Source organism: Triturus cristatus, chromosome 5_2, assembly GCF_964204655.1.
Source record: "Triturus cristatus chromosome 5_2, aTriCri1.1, whole genome shotgun sequence".
Classification (NCBI taxonomy): domain Eukaryota; kingdom Metazoa; phylum Chordata; class Amphibia; order Caudata; family Salamandridae; genus Triturus; species Triturus cristatus.
In genome coordinates, this window is record NC_140588.1 from 479,715,884 (window position 1) to 479,733,105 (window position 17,222).

The 17,222-nt window shown below is 43.9% G+C and overlaps 1 protein-coding gene across 6 annotated transcripts in view; it reads left to right on the forward strand.

Moving 5' to 3' along the window:
* ELMO1 (engulfment and cell motility 1) overlaps positions 1-17,222 on the forward strand; it is a 1,282,006-nt gene that overhangs the window by 1,147,871 nt on the left and 116,913 nt on the right. For all 6 annotated transcript variants that reach the window (XM_085607465.1, XM_085607469.1, XM_085607468.1 and 3 more), the window contains one exon: positions 5,288-5,451. In XM_085607465.1, the coding sequence (XP_085463591.1) occupies positions 5,288-5,451 (164 nt within the window). The remainder of the gene's footprint in view (positions 1-5,287; positions 5,452-17,222) is intronic.

Sequence of the window (17,222 nt, forward strand, 5' to 3'; positions counted from 1 at the left end):
ACTCAAGGCTCCTGGAGAGAGGTGGGACAGGCTGTTTGCTCAAGGCTCCTAGAGAGAGAAGGGACAGGCTCTGTGCTCAAGGCTCCCAGAGAGAGATGGGGCAGGCTCTGTGCTCAAGGCTCCTAGAGAGAGAAGGGACAGGCTCTGTGCTCAAGGCTCCCAGAGAGAGATGGGGCAGGCTCTGTGCTCAAGGCTCCCAGAGAGAGGTGGGGCAGGCTCTGTGCTCAAGGCTCCTAGAGAGCGATGGGACAGGCTCTGCGCTCAAGGCTCCTAGAGAGCGATGGGACAGGCTCTGCGCTCAAGGCTCCTAGAGAGCGATGGGACAGGCTCTGTGCTCAAAGCTCTGAGAGATAGATGGGACAGGCTCTGTGACCAAGGCTCCTGGAGAGAGGTGGGAAAGGCTCTGTGTTCCAGACTCCTAGAGAGAGGTGGGGCAGGCTCTGTGCTCTAGACTCCTAGAGAGAGGTGGGACAGGCCCTGTGCTCAAAGCTCTGAGAGATAGATGGGACAGGCTCTGTGCTCTAGACTCCCTGAGAGAGGTGGGAAAGGCTCTGTGCTCCAGACTCCTAGAGAGAGGTGGGGCAGGCTCTGTGCTCTAGACTCCTAGAGAGAGGTGGGACAGGCTCTCCACACAAGGCTCCTGGAGAGAGAAGGGACAGGCTCTGTGCTCAAGGCTCCCAGAGAGAGATGGGACAGGCCCTGTGCTTAAGGCTCTTAGAGAGAGGTGGGACTCACTCTATGCTCAAAGTTCTGAGAGAGAGGTCGGGCAGACTATTTGCTCCAGACTCCTAGAGAGAGGTGGGACAGGCTGTGTGCTCAAAGCTCTGAGATAGAGGTTGGACAGGCTCTGTGCTCAAGACTCCTTGAGAGAGGTGGGACAGGCTCTGTGCTCAAGGCTCCTGGAGAGAGGTGGGGCAGGCTCTGTGCTCCAGACTCCTAGAGAGAGGTGGGACAGGCTATTTGCTCAAGGCTCCTAGAGAGAGAAGGGACAGGCTCTGTGCTCAAGGCTCCCAGAGAGATATGGGGCAGGCTCTGTGCTCAAGGCTCCTAGAGAGAGGTGGGGCAGGCTCTGTGCTCAAGGCTCCTGGAGAGAGGTAGGACAGGCTCTGTGCTCAAAGCTCTCAGAGAGCGGTTGGACAGGCTCTGTGCTCAAGGCTCCTGGAGAGAGGTGGGACAGGCTCTGTGCTCAAGACTCCTTGAGAGAGGTGGGGCAGGCTCTCTGCTCAAGACTCCTTGAGAGAGGTGGGGCAGGCTCTGTGCTCAAGGCTCCTAGAGAGAGAAGGGACAGGCTCTGTGCTCAAGGCTCCCAGAGAGAGATGGGGCAGGCTCTGTGCTCAAGGCTCCCAGAGAGAGGTGGGGCAGGCTCTGTGCTCAAGGCTCCTAGAGAGAGGTGGGACAGGCTATTTGCTCAAGGCTCCTAGAGAGAGAAGGGACAGGCTCTGTGCTCAAGGCTCCCAGAGAGATATGGGGCAGGCTCTGTGCTCAAGGCTCCTAGAGAGAGGTGGGGCAGGCTCTGTGCTCAAAGCTCTGAGAGAGATGGGACAGGCTCTCTGCTCAAGACTCCTTGAGACAGCTGGGACAGGCTCAGTGTTCTAGACTTCTTGAGAGAGGTTGGACAGGCTCTGTGCTCAAGACTCCTTGAGAGAGGTGGGACAGGCTCTGTGCTCTAGACTCCCCGTGAGAGGTGGGACAGGCTCTGTGCTCAAGACTCCTTGAGGGAGGTGGGACAGGCTCTGTGCTCCAGACTCCTAGAGAGAGGTGGGACAGGCTATTTGCTCATGGCTCCTAGAGAGAGAAGGGACAGGCTCTGTGCTCAAGGCTCCTGGAGAGAGGTAGGACAGGCTCTGTGCTCAAAGCTCTCAGAGAGCGGTTGGACAGGCTCTGTGCTCAAGGCTCCTGGAGAGAGGTGGGACAGGCTCTGTGCTCAAGACTCCTTGAGAGAGGTGGGGCAGGCTCTGTGCTCTAGACTCCTAGAGAGAGGTGGGACAGGCTGTGTGCTCAAAGCTCTGAGAGAGAGGTTGGACAGGCTCTGTGCTCAAAGCTCTGAGAGAGAGGTTGGACAGGCTCTGTGCTCAAGGCTCCTGGAGAGAGATGGGACAGGCTCTCGGTTGACTGTATCTCTAGGCAACAAAGCACAAATAAACGTGTACCCGTTTGCAATTGAGCCTGGTGGGCTGCTTTACACTTTTGTTCCTGTGTGACTGCGATTGGCGGGAGCCGCATTCTCCCTCTGTGAAGCTGTGACCTCCCTGGAATAATCTTCTGAGGCATTCATTGTAGGATCTCGAGGTGGCGAATTTGAATCTTGGCTGTTGCCACTAGTTCACCATTCCCATGAGGTGTACATGGATTTGGGCACGTTTAGTATTGTATGACAGTGTTGGGGTTTAAAGGATGGACTATTATTGGCATATGCAAAGTAAGAGATCCAGCAGTGGAACACGACATGAAGCCTCCCACCCACCCTTAAGGGGCCATGAATTCAGGAATTTAAAGGATTCCAGCTGCATCGCCTCTTAGGGGCTGTGGTTATCAGTTGCATGGTGCTGGCGGGGTGGTAAATCCTCACGTGAAGATAACATTACTGCATAGAAACACCACACCAGTACTGTGCAATTACAATTTAAACCCCATGGAATGGAAAAGTGCCTTTCAGACCAGATTTACCGGTGGGAAAAACCACATGAAATTCCCAATTCAACAGGGTATAATACATACATTTACAGCCTGTTCTGAGCTGGTGATACATGTATGCTGCAGCCTCATTGTAGGGTGGGAGACGTGGGTGTAGGAAGTAGTGGAGGGAAAGGGAAGCCAAGTTCTTTCTGTGGTATCATGGTATCCCCCCCTCTCCCCCCCACCCCCTGCAATAAAAAACATCGAAAGAAGCTTTGCTGCTGCAACCAAAGCCACAATCTTTTCTGGGCAGAATTGCTACCCGGTGAAACCGGGTCAGGTGTTCCAGCACCCAGGAAAATCAGGTAAAAGGACACCAGCCCCTCAAACAGGTGGAGCTAAATTCCCTACGTTAATTCTACTCTGCCTGACTCTAGGTCTTAGCGTCGTGCTCAGTAGATTGTGTGATGTACCAAATGTGGCCCTGTAGAATATAGGGTAATGTCAGACAGGCTAGCTGGAGTATCTGTTTCTAAGACCCTAGTTAATAATAATAACACGCCTGTCTTTCTCCACCCAATCAGAAGCTGGTAGGGAAAAGATATCGGTCCCCTTGCAAATGTTGATCAGTAGGCCGCATTAATGCATCCGAGAGACTGCAATCCAGGCAGGCTTGTGACTTATTCAGTTTAAAACCGTACACAAGAGCTGCTTTCACAGGAGCAGACTATATAAGATAGCCTAGTTGTGCAAGGTAGATGCTTGACATGTGATGAAAGGGAAGGCGTCTTCTTTCTTACTCTGAGCATTAAGTCATCCAGGATTACAGGAGCTAATTGGTGGATGAGTTCTCTGCAATGTTAGGAACTAGGATCCCACTGACTCCCAATGTGTCATCATAGAGATCCCAATGATGTTGACCTACTTAGATTGTAACTCCTGCTCTGCCCCCTCTCGGCTGCACCTGAAGGAGGAAACCAACTGTGTCCTGCAAGACCTGTCCAGGCATAGAAGGTGAAAGAGTCATGTATGAAGAAAGGGGATGTCCCCGAAATTTGATGACAGAATGGGGCTCTGCAGAACCTACTCTGACCTCGAAGACCTTGGAGATGCTCAACCTCCAGACTCCCCTGCTGCATGCATTTCTCGGCCGAAAATGGTTTAATAAGAGACAGACCCTCATGCTGGTGGGGCCGAGCCATTCGGTGGATGTCTTCAGTAGGTTATTTACTGCCATTTATCCGTGGATATAGGCTGATCCGAATTACCATGTGTGAGAGCGTGCTTCATTGTGGTGAAGTTGTTTCTCTTTTCGAAAAATGACAGCGTGTAAAAGTATGGTGCGAGAGTACTTTTTTAAGGATGAACAGCGACTAGTTAGTGGATATATTGTTGTTGAATTGGGGGTCATGCTAGTTGGCATGGCACCAGAAATCACAGTATGGAAGCCTTCTTATTTTCAGATGTCACATGCGATGGAAATACTATACTGGGTGAATTCAGCCTTTGCCCACCACGGCCTAAAAAATCTAGACTCCAAAATATTTCTTTACAGATTTAAAGAACTCAGCCCCGTTCATTGGTTACTTTGAATAGTTTTTAATTGAAATGGAAATGCTAATTCCATCTTTTCATAACAACTATTGACCGCAAAGTTTAACCAAATTTTTCTGTGATAATAATAAAAATAATCCATATTTGTAAAGCACGAACATGTCACTCCTTAAGGTTTCAAGGCGCTGGGGGCCATCTGGGAGATTAAGTGAGCTAGTGCCCAGAGTCACATGATGCTGATCTGCAGCCGAGGATCGAACCATAAGCCCCGCTCTCCGGAGTCAGCTGCTCTGGCCACTATGCCAGAGAATGAGGCAAAGATCAACATTTTTAACATCTAAATCCAGAGACAACACCTGTACATTCGCACTAGCTGTCTAACAGCAGCTCATTTTACACCTGTGTGGTGTGCCATACAAGACAGCATATTGCCTATGGCATTGCCTTTCTGATCTTATTTAATTTAATCATAAATTCGTTTTGGCAGCTGTGCTTCCTAGGGACTTAGGTAAACTAATATCCTGCTCAAACTTGATCGGAACTTCCGATGAAAAGTGGTCATTGGTTGTTACCTTATATGGCCTGAAAAAAGATCATCATTCCAATGCCCACCTTCCAGGTGAAAGTCCTCAAAAATCTGTCATCACTGGGAGAATTGAAGGATAAACTTCTCTTAAATCTAGTAGCCTTCTTGTTATCTATAAAATACTGGGGGCATTCTTGAAATCATAAGCTCATGCCTCGAATCTCATAATTTGACATGAAAATGTGCCATGTTTGATGCACCTGCTGTTCAACAGCCAGCAGCTAGGACTCCTAGCTCACTGGTTCCATGGACTCGAGCATCAGCTAGCCAATGAGCGTCTACTCGCTTGCCGTGCCATGGAAGGAGGCTTGGCCTAGCAGCTGGGGGTGGGCTGCTCTTATTCCAGTAGGCCGGGGCAGATTTGCATGTAATTGGACAGTGGCGATAACCGCTATATTCATCCCATGTAACAATGCACTTTTGCAGGATTGGAAATGTTTGTGCTCAAAAGGGGTACTATCATAGAGCAATAGAAAAAAAATGAGAAGTGTGAAAAGCAAAAAATGTAAATAATGTTGTTTTCATCCACAGGTAATGCAAGTGGTGAAAGAGCAAATAATGAGAGCGCTCACGACCAAGCCTAGCTCCCTGGACCAGTTCAAAAGTAAGCTTCAAAATCTGAGCTACACCGAGATCCTGAAGATCCGTCAGTCGGAGAGAATGAACCAGGAAGACTTCCAGTCTCGACCAATTCTGTAAGTATCTGGTTTTCTGTTCATGTTGATGGCGCACAACTCTCACAGGACGATATAGAGGTCAAATACCACCCAGGGAGTTTGCTGCTCAAAAAAATCTCATCTCTGTATTTACTGGGAGTACTTGACAGCTAATCCTCCAAGGGTGTTCCACTATTTTAACTCGTTTTTGAGATATGTTGCAAATTCTGCCTGGGGCACCACGGTTCATTGCTAAGAAATATTTTTCTCTGTTCTGTAAAAACGTAGTTAGGGATATTACAAAGCAGCTTGCTTATGCTGAATATAATTGGACTGGTCGTGGGAGTTAGTCATTTTAGAGAGTCGGAATACATGAAAGAAGGCAATTTCAGCCCCAAAATTGCTTATTGCTTTGTTGAATCTTTTTCAAATGCATTTGTTAATTTATTTCAACAGTCCGTGAAGTTCCAGAATGTCACACTGTTTGTATCCTGAGGTAGCCAAAGTGAAGTTGAGTCAGTATATGGCTCCTGCAGTAATCGCTTCTGGTACCCAGCTCCAATTAAAATCTGCTCTGCCAGTTTTTGCTGCCAGCTGTTTCTTGTTGTCTCATTAGCGGTCACTGGCAACAAAGTAACAGGAGCATCTTTGGGAAATACTCAGCTAATTACAGCCCTGGTGCACTTACTCAATTCACATGTTTTGCAGATCACAGTTCATATTATACACCAGTCAGTGCATTGGTTCCGTATGTGCTGACGTTAAGGTTGGATTGTATGATTGGCGATGAAAAACGACTTAAACGTAATGAAGTATGAAATAACATTTTAATTTAGAGTTTACGTGGGAAATTTACACAAAAAATTGTCCAAAAACAGTAATCTTCAACTCTAAGGCATATTAACAATTACACTTAATTTAATAAATATTTGCCCAGTCACTTGAACAAACATAGGAGTTAAATCACCAAAGTTTGTTTAACGTGTTCAGATAATAATTCCATAGGGACATCAATGGACTCATCTGCCAGTAACTTGCAGGCTCTATATTGTGTGAATCACTTTCGTATTTTTTCAAGGTGTTGTGGCTGAAATCTGATCGGTGGTATTTATTTTCATGTTGATACTATATTTGTTTGAAAACTGGCATTTAACATTCACATGTTTCACTTTTATGATGTGCAATATACAAGGGAGACTTTAGCTTGGTGTAGAACAGGAATAATCCTTTCATGATTGCATTAAGTTTATAGAGAGGGCAGCTAGAGGCAGCCTAGAGCAGGAGTGTATATATTGCATATTCTGCAGTTTTTTGCAAACAAGACTTCAAAGCAAGACCTGTGTTCGATGATCGTTCCAAGAGTGGCGACGAGGATGGGATCTAGGACAATGATGAATAGGCTGTGTAAAGTCTGAGGCGTCTACAGAGAGTCCTCATTACATGACTGTCGGAGGACTGACCGGGTTGTGAGCAGTGGACCATCCAGTGCTGGTGTACTTTAGTCTACTTATGCGTGCTGTGTTCCCTGGAAGATCTCAACGGGTTGTAGGAGATGGTCAGTGACAATGGGGGCCTGCAGATTATTTTGGAGTGGAACTTGTGTATATTTGGGTCTGGCATGTGCCCAGCTTGTCAGAACTTTAATAAGTGATCATTGTGACAGGTTGGCTTGGGGGTGGGGGGGGAGGGGCTGCACATATGACAAATCACTTTTGCACTTGATGTGCTTTAAAAGAGGATAATGTCTGCACAGGTTGAGCATACATGCTGTTAGTTTGCGTGTATGGAGGACCATACGAGTTAATGAGTGGTTTGCCCTGATCTGTATTGAAGTGCACCATAAGATCTGGGGGACGTGGAACATGAAATTCATTTCTGACCCCTAGACCACTGTATCTAAAAAGACATATAACACTGATGATATGAAAATCTTCTGTCCGGAATAGAAGGATTATGCTTTTTGGTGGGTTATCTAAAGCAACTTGGGTTTTACGGATACTATAAAATGTTTTTATTTCTAAAGGATCATGCAATATGCTAGACTGTAGATTATCACTACGTCATTTTTGCTCCTAACGTGAGTTCTTTTTTTTAGACTAATGCCAGTGCTTGAACTATGGCCTCTAATTGTCCATACTAGTTTTGGTTTGGTGTACCTGATTTGCTCCCACAAATCAATCCAATTTCAAATTCCTTCACATCTACAGAGTGCTTTAAAATGTTAAATTTTACACGTTGCTATTTTTCTATATAAACTCCATTAATGTCCCTTTATAGTTTAATTTTCTAAATATTCAGGAGCCACCAGCATAGGTATCGCGGCTCCAGGTTAAGAACGTCTATTGGAAAACACCGTGTGTGAACAGAAATTTAAACGCTTGCCACTAAGCGTTGCGCCACATGCACTGCAGCATTGCTTTTTACTTGCGTGGTAATGTTTCAGCTACTTATGTATGGTCCCAGTAGGTTTTACCTATACACACTGGATTTTAGAGGTAGCTTGACTGTAAAATAGAGGCTAATTTATAGCATTATATATGATTTATACACTCCAAATTAGAACCATTGCTCATATCCCCATGAGCACGGGAGTGCATCACTACCGGTCATTGAAGTTGTGTGTATAGAAATGCTCCTGCAGGGAAGCAATCTCTCCTGCCATAAATGAGTACATTTTCCAGGACAGTGTCTGTGGTTGTTCAGTTTTTGACCCGGTAGACATATGACTATTGAGAACTCACTGATACAATTGACTGAGACACCAGAGTGGTGGTCTCAGGTGGAGGAACACCCAAATTCCACCTGGTATAAGAGAGTGGCTAATGCCCCTTGTCTGGGATTTATGGGACTGGCATAGGTCACTTGAGGAAGGGCAGGACATTTTTCCCGTTTCCTTCAGGGGAAGATGCCTCTGGACTCCTCTGTTTAAAAGGTTCTGCCATTCTCATTCAACCCCCCATCGTTCACTCCTTCTGCCATTCTCATTCAACCCCCCCATCGTTCACTCCCAAGCGTGTGGTATTCTTGTGGTTTATCTGTGTCCACATTGTGTGTGTTGTGGTTTGAATTGAAGAACTGCGCAGTGTGGAATCCATACTGGCGGTGAGCGAGGCGGCCCAGGTCATTGCTGACTTGCAGCCTCAGCATTTGTGTATCCCCCCCCCCTCCAATATTAGCCTGCCCTAGTTGATATGGTGTTCCTGTGCAGCTGTATGGGTGAGGAGGGCTATGTTCCAGGGTCAGGGCTTCTTGGTTACTGTCCCTTGCCAAACAAGGCCCAAATATGAGCCATATATCCTGTAGGCAACGCCTTTGGAGGAGAAGAGCCCTGCCTGCTGCAAGGAGCGACTGGGCTGCACCCTACCGAGGAGAGTGCTGTTGCAATATCTTGGGCATTAAAATGACTATTACTTTCTTTCGACACTTACTTGTTTCCAGCCCTGGTCATGGCAAGTCACTGGTCCAGTGGCCACAATGGAACTGTAAAAAAAAAATCCTACCACAGTCGGTAGATCCAAAGATACAACACTTTTAGGCAACTTTTTTACAAGCACTGGTGGATGGCCATCGTACTCCATTTTAATCCACTTTCAAAGCCCAGTGGCCTAGGGGACTCCCAGGCCATGTGCTCACAGTATCAGGCACTGGACTTTACAGTAACAAGTGAAAGGCTAGATTCAGTTTTTGTCTATTTATGACTGTGGAATGTCAAGCAAGATTCCAAACCTGAACTGATCACCCCATAGTGCAACTCTGGAGTAAAAACAACTGCCTGGCGCGTAGGCCCCACAGTAACTCTGAAGGGATCTTTGACTGACTAGGAAAATAGTTCTAGTTTTCTTTGTATAGCATTATATTATGTGTAGTATTTAGTTTCTGTGAATCAAAGTGCTTTAGTATGGTGGGCGCATGTCATAGTGCTAAAGTCCTCCATGAGTAATTGTCAAGAGCCTGAAAGATATGTGGCAGGGTAGACAAAGTTAAGAGAATATTGGTAACAGAGCTGCCCATAATCACACAAGGAGTCAAAGGACAAAAGAGACCCAATGGGGAAGATCTGCACACGGTAACAAAGTCAAATCTTAGAAGGAACAGACATTTAAAGGGTAATTTAAGAATTCCAAATAACTAACCCAGGAAGTCTACTGGAGGTCTACTGGTGGTCCCTAGGATCAGAAAGGCCCGCATGGGTGGACGCTCTTTTCGCCACTTGGCAGCGAAGTGCTGGAACGCCCTGCCTCTTAATCTCCGCCTAGACCCTTCGGAATCCAGTTTCTGGAAAAGCTTAAAAACACACCTTTTCTCAAGATAACTGAGCCTTCTCCCCACTTCTGCTCCGAGTTTTCAAATGTAGCGCGGGGACACGCTTTTAGCGTAACCATGCGCTTTATAAATCTCCCTAATAATAATAATAAAGTGCAAAACATTCATACAACAGCAGTAATAAATAATGGAATATGAGGTAAAGCTATCAGGAGCCACACTAAGTAGGAATGAAGTTGAGTAAATTCCTCTCCCACAAATAGGTTGCAGATACTGACTGGAAATATCCACTTGTAGGATAGGTTTGTAAAGACCAGGTACCTTTACCTCATATAGCGATAATAGGGAAGGAGCTCCCAAGGATTAGTGACTAACAGGAAAGATGTGAAAACCAAAGAAGCACTTGTCAGAAGCACACTAAGAAACTGGCAACTAAGGCAGTAAGAAGATGGCATACTGCAAACTGGAACTAAGGAAGAAGTAAATGGAGGCAGGGACTAGTAAAAGGGAACTACAGAAATAGTTTAAGTTCAGGAAACAAGGATGCATTCAAATAGTGGCTAGCAGAAAAAAAAACTTAAAGTGCAACTTCAAGGAACTAGAATTATGTGATAGCTCAGGAATAAGTAAACTCTATAAACAAGAATTAGCAATCGCAGAGTAATCTGGAACTCTGGAATCAACGTGTTAGTCAAACAGAACATTGCTACAATGCCCAATGCAGGACTGAAGGAAGCAGAGGCCCCAGGTATAATCAAGCTAGCACCTGTTGGCCAAATGCGAATTGATTTTCCACCCATCCATGGCCTTCTAAGGTGGAGACAAAGCAGTGAGCAGAGAATTTTAGGACTAAGGGGCTAGGGTGTGAAAAGAACACAGGCTGACAATAAACCCAGCATGGTTCTGAAATGGGGATTTCAGACTATTGCCCAGTGGTTGGAAATGAGTATATGGATATAGTAGAAGGTCAGGATCTTAGCTGAACACTGGAAAGTCCCACGGATCAGCCCCATAGTAGTGCATTCAAGAGTGCAGGAATTGAATTGTGACAGTAACCTCGAGTGCTCTAGACCGCCTAAATTAGATCTCACAGCAGTGATAATCTGCTGGACGTTAGAATACATCTAGAGATTAGTTATGTGTGTTTAACACAGGAACTTGGCAGTGGTATATTATCTTAGGAAAAACATCTTGTAGACTATTTTGGATTTGACCTTAGCATGAAAAAAGTGTTTAATGTATGCGCTAGAGCTCAATGAGCAACCCAAGCGATAATCAATTAAAAAAAAGTTATTTATATATCTGCAGGAAATTGTAAAGCTAGGACAATGCCTTAACATGAGAGGTAACAGTATGTTCCATGCAGGTACATCAGATAAAGAATAGAGGCAGATCAATAAAGTCAATACATTAAGTCAATTTAGTTCATAAGTGGCCAGCAAGAGATATGCAGCTGCAGATTCATGCAGAGATATGAATGCCCAGCAGTTTCCCAGAAAATATTTAGAGTACATAAACTGATGTGCAATAATATATACACAAATAACGCTGAGTGCACATGATTTTGATCTGGAGGATATGAGGGATGATGTAGTGTCACCAGGATGGTAGGTGGATGGTAAGTGATGTAGCAAATGAACTCATGCAGTTATCAATTCTAAAATACTTCTAGCCCAGGAGATTTTTGAAGCTGGTCTGGATGCAGTAGACCAAATTAGCCAGTGTTTTGTGCAGGACATACCAGTTTTAATATGCATCATTTGAATGGGTGCTGGACAATCCTCGTTAGAGTGATTAAGTCGCTAAATAATCCTGAGCTCAACCACCTGGAGGTTATGGCTTAGAGCGCACAGGCTTAACTTAGAGGCAATGTATGAAGTATTTGTGTAGTAATTAAAGCAATAACAAAGTCGAAATGCAAAATAATAATCCCAAAACGAATTAGAAAAATGAAGTAAAATGTAATAAACAAAATGACACCAAAATAACAAAAATCCAATAAGGGGAACCCAAGATTCGATTTTTATTTTTTTAAGTAGGAATGGTACCAAGAAGCACTTAGGCTCAATTTGACGGTGACCACGATGGAGCACGGGTTGAATTGTATCTTCTGACCTTCGTCCTTTAAGGCCTAATCCACCAGAGCAGTACATCATAATCCCCTAGGACATCAGGGAAGGCACTGAGACTCATAGGAAGTCAGGCAGAGTCCATTCCAGGCCTGGTTGCCACTGATCAGCAGGGCAGTTGCAGGAAAATCACCTTAAAGCTTGTGGTATCTCTGTAGCTTGAACAGGACCATCAGCCTTATGACCCTTGGAATCAACTTTTTTGTCCTGGGTTGGAGGAGAGCAGGTCCAGTTTTCTAGGCCTCCTCTCAGGTCTCAGACAGCAGGTTCAGTTCCCCTCTGATCTTCCACTGGTCCAGGAGTGGTCCAGGAGTGGTCTGAAGTGGGTCCTTGGAGATGCCAAATTTAAACCTGGCACAATGTAGTGGGTGGGAATGACCCGTTGGATGCCCTAATCAATATGGGGTAAAGGTTCCTGGGGCTGACCTAACCCACTTTAGACATTTTCGAGATGGCCGATGTCCTTGGTCACACTAAACATGGGCTCCGAGTGCCAGGTGTGTGCGTGTAGGGAGTGTACTATGGTCATTCTAATGTCCTCCCACATCTTACACCAAAATCCAGTTTAGGCAGTCCATGTGCCCCAGTTAACTCAAGGCAGAAGTCTAGTAGAGCAAAGCTAAGCTATCGGCAACCAGACAGTGGATGCAGGCAAATTGTTTTGACATGCTGTTTCCCTCCTTTGATGATCTTTCCAAATGTCACATGAAAAACACCAGCACACCTGTCAAGCAGTTTTTACCTCTCTAGCAGGATCTGAAACTGTGATGTCAACAACAGACCCACTGTGATGGAGGCTGGTCTGGCGGAGGCAGGGGAGCAAAAAAAAGGGTGCAGGCCAGTAGTTAGCTAGATCTGCTTATGACAAGTAATCAAGTCCTTGGGCCCAGCCCACAGGCCATCCTGTCACAGGCACAACACTTCCCCACACCCTCAACCTTTAGTCCCTGTCCTCGGAGCAAGTTCACACCTCATTCACACCTATTAAAATACTAATTACTGCCTGGCAGAAGTGGTAGAACATAATGCAGACTTCGCTTCTAGGGACTTCAGGTAGGTCAAAGTTAACCTTTTAAAATTCATCTTTACAAATATTTATTGCAAATTAGACTTGACCAGTGAATTGGGCTTGTAATAAATATTTTACAAAGTCCGCCAATTACATTTTCAGCTTTTTCTTAGGTAGAGATAACATTTATTAAACATAATATTGTATCCTAATGCTTTCATATAGAACAGCCAGCCTTGCTACAGTGAAACTAGCGTTTAGGGCTTTTTCACTGTAAGGACATGTTTAACTATAAAAGTTTACATGTCCTACCCTTAAAAACCATGGGTCATAAGGCCTACTTAGGGGTGACTTATAAATATTTAAAAGGATGGTTTAGGCCTGCCAAAAAAAGGTTATTTTGATAGGTCGAATTCACAGTAAAAACATGCTCAACCAGGCTACTGATGGCAGGCTTGCAGTCTTGTTTTGTCAATGTAGTTGATGGCACAATGGGTGCTGCAGTCCACTTGTGGTACTTAACTTACAGGCCCAGGCCACACCTTAGGACCATGTACTAGGGACTTACATATAAGTTAAATATGCCAGTCAGGAGTATACCAATTTGGCCATGTAGACAGGAGGAGAGAAAGCACTTCACAACTGGTTAGCAGGAGTGAAGTGTACAGAGTTCCATAGCCATTAAAAAGACAACATAATCTGGGCACATTTCCAAAACAGATCATCTTGGATGTAGGGCTGGGTGTTGTAAGGAAGGATGAGTTTGCAGTGGGCATTTTGCTTCAGTGTGCAAGGGAAATATATTGGATACTCAAGTATAGTCTAGTTGGTATCATGCATGTGGTTGCACTATCACCAAGTTTCCTGCATGTCCCGGGGATCCGGCAAATAGCCTGAGAGGAGTGGAAGGATATTTCTAAAGTCATTGCAGTCTTTAGAGGAAAAGGGTTCCTTGGAATGAGAAAGCCAGCCATGCATTTATATTGTTTAGGTGCTGAGCTCTGGCATACACTTTCCAAATTACAATGTAGAAGACAGAGATGCTAATGAGGATATTTATGATAGAACCGTATAATCAAAGAACATTTTGAAGATGCATCTTGATTGTAAGGTATGGATACTGCTCTCTGGCTCAAGAACCTATGAGTCAGATACCATTTCGGCCAATGCACAAGCTTCCAATCATGTCAGGGACAGGAGTGGGACCGATCTTCTGATTATGAAAAAATATCATCCAGTGAAGGTATGGATTGCTCTGAAACACACAACACTGAGCCATAGACTAAGTAGAGCATCTAGTTGTGTAAAGTAGGGAAATATAGCCGGAACAAAGCTCGTGTAATGAGTGAAAGTGGGTGGAAAGCTAGAAAGACGGTAATGCAAACTAATGACAAGACTGATCATGCTGGTAACTCTAACGATAAAGAGGTAGTAAGTCGAAAAGAGCAACAAGCAATGATGGGGTCGGCTCATTACATGAGCTTCAGCCTTGTTGTAAGTGAGTGGCTAGTAGTGAGAAGTGATTGCAGATGGTGGAGAAATAGGTAGTTTTGCTCATATCTTTCAAGCAGTCAGTTTAATTTGAGTGTGAATGGTAATGATCCACAGTGATGATGAAACCCAGGATGTAGCTAATGTACCGCACTGAAAACAAAGAAGTAAATGGAGTAACACTAAGTACTGCACCCAATTCAGATTCTCACTACACGAAAGTAAATGTTCTTAGAAGAAGTATTAAGTGCACAATTGTTTAGAACAGGTGAATTTTATTTTCTGAAGTCTTTGCTCAGTCTGATCTCTCCAACTGATGTAATTCACTGGAAGGAGCACAGTTCTAGAACTCTATAGGGGTCAAAAGCGGAGCAAGAAAGACTTTTGAAGCATACCCAGAGTAAACCAGCGAAGATACCTGAGTGGCACATGCCATGTAGTCATCTGCAGAAATAAAGCCTGATGGTTGGAGTAGAATGTGTTTGGATTTAAGATTTGTGATTGGTAACATCTGGGTATATTGGCCAGGTCCTCAATGATATGGAGAAAACAGAGTGGTTTAGCACATGAGATTTTTCAAAGTGTTGTCTAAAACTGATATCGCTCATCAGACCGCCCAGATCCTTTAGGTTTATGTACAGGATGTTAAACTCGGCATCAGTGTGAAAAATAAGTCTAAATCTATCCGTTGTTCATTTGGGTAAATGATGCTAGCTATATCCAAGATTAGTTATTTTTAATGTTGCAGACTGGAAGAGCAAGAGGACTCCTACCTACATTAAGATTTGCTGGTACTAAAAAGGATAAAGGGCTAATGATAAAAAGGTCAGACTGCTGGATTATGGTAAAAATACAGTGACTTGATTGTAATGTCATAAAGGAAAGTATTATAGGAAGCACACAGAACCACCAAGATCTGAGACTTGTTGAGGTCATTTTTAATCCTCATGGACTATTATTCAAATTGTATGTAGCGTTTCTGAAGTGAAAAAATAGAATTGGAAGAAACTTTGGAGAAATGGATACTCTGAGTGAAATGTATTATATTTATCTATTTACTTATGTAAAACGCAAAAAAGGCAAGGCACCTAAATGTTTCCTTTCCCGTCTGAGCGGTGATGGGAGTTAACATTTCATCAATCAATTTCAATTAACAGTTGACTACACAATAAGGATCAGGAGTCCGTGAAAACTGTTACAGTTTTTTGAGCAGTCAAGTTAAGATTCAGGAATCGTAGCACCATGTTACACAGATACAGAATAGCAACAGGGAAACCCAACCTCTTAAATAAGTTTAGGCATACCAGTAAAACCAGACGTTCAGTCACAGCAGTACAAAAGGTCAATAACAACATGTGGTGCTCACAGAAGAGTTTCTGGCTCTCTTCTATGTGGCAAAAATCTGGAATCATCTAGGTTAAAGTCCAAACTAAGAAGATGGTTCAATAGTCTAAAAAATCTCAAATTTAGGAAAATGCAGAAAAATATAAAAATACTTGAATGTTCCGGAAGAATGGGAATAAGGGAAGGTGTCAGCATCGCAGAAGCTCGGTCAAGACTCTCTTTGAGTCAGGGGAATTTGAGTGTTTATCGTAAGCCACACTCAGCAAAGAATCAAAGGAAATAAGCATAGAGGTCTAGACCTCTTAAAGTCCCAGGAAAAGTGGCTTAACATCAGGCAGTGTACACTCCAGGTATTTGCAATAGTTCCATTGTCCTTTTCCTTTCTCATGTTGTAAGCTGCAACATTCACAAAATGCCCCACACTGAACATGGGAACAACATTGTCCTTGTTGAACCAAGCCATGTTGCAATAATGCTGAATAGGATTCTTCAGTTAACGCTCTGGCTCTCCATGTTCCTTTGTCAAGGTCTTCTTCTCAGGGTCTCCCTCTATCGCTAGTACAGTGTTGTAGCTATTCTCAAACTAAGAATGTATGTGAACGCACCTGCAAGGGAAAAGTCATGCAAGCAGAAATAAACAGTATTTTATGTAGAATGGAAAACGAGCCTGGTAAGGGCAACGTTAAGAGTATTAAATCAATGGTGCATAATTAATGTGTGTGCACTTTCAAACACAAATTAATATAAACTTGACAGGACATTAGATTCATATGCATGCATGTAAATTCTTTAGTGAGTATGGCTAAGAACTACATTTTATATGAAACATTAGTGCACACATTACGTAGATCATTATTTCTAAAGTAATACATTCTAAATAGGTGAGGATGGTTTAATCATCAAGTCTCCAAAGATTATATTATTTAATACGGTTAAGGCACACAGCGTATATATCAATTCTCTAATTCTACAGTGAATGCACTTCAATAATGATGTCACATGCAACACTTTATATTAATGTCACGCAGGAAATATACGCTAAGTGTACTTTCATGTTATGTATTTGTGACGTGTGAAGGTGGTGCCAAAATTACGCTGCTCCACGATTAACTAATGTCAAGATAGATCACACGATGGTTAGCAAGATGGTTTATAGTAATATATGAAATCAATATCAGTGTAGAATGGCAATAAAAACAAGTGGTTGCAGGTTATTTTTCCATACGGGAGGTACCGGAGTGAAAACTGTGGCGAGGAAGTGGTCAAAGAAGGCCAAAGTAAGGAATTGGCGCTTTCAGTAATCATACACACATGGACCAATGAGGTACAGATTAAGGCATGCAAGTTTAAGAAAGTGTCAAAAACGTGAAGGGAGGGTATTGTGAGGGAATCATCTCATGGAGAAGAAGACATTTAGAGTTAATAAATTGTGAAAGAGCAGCTGTCTAATGATGCCTTTGGTGTGAAGAGGAAGCACTTATCCCTAGTCATCCATCAGAATAAAAATCATCTGCAAATGCCAGGTGACCCCTTTTGGGTGCAGTATAGGGCTAGAGAGGGGTTTTGGTGACAGC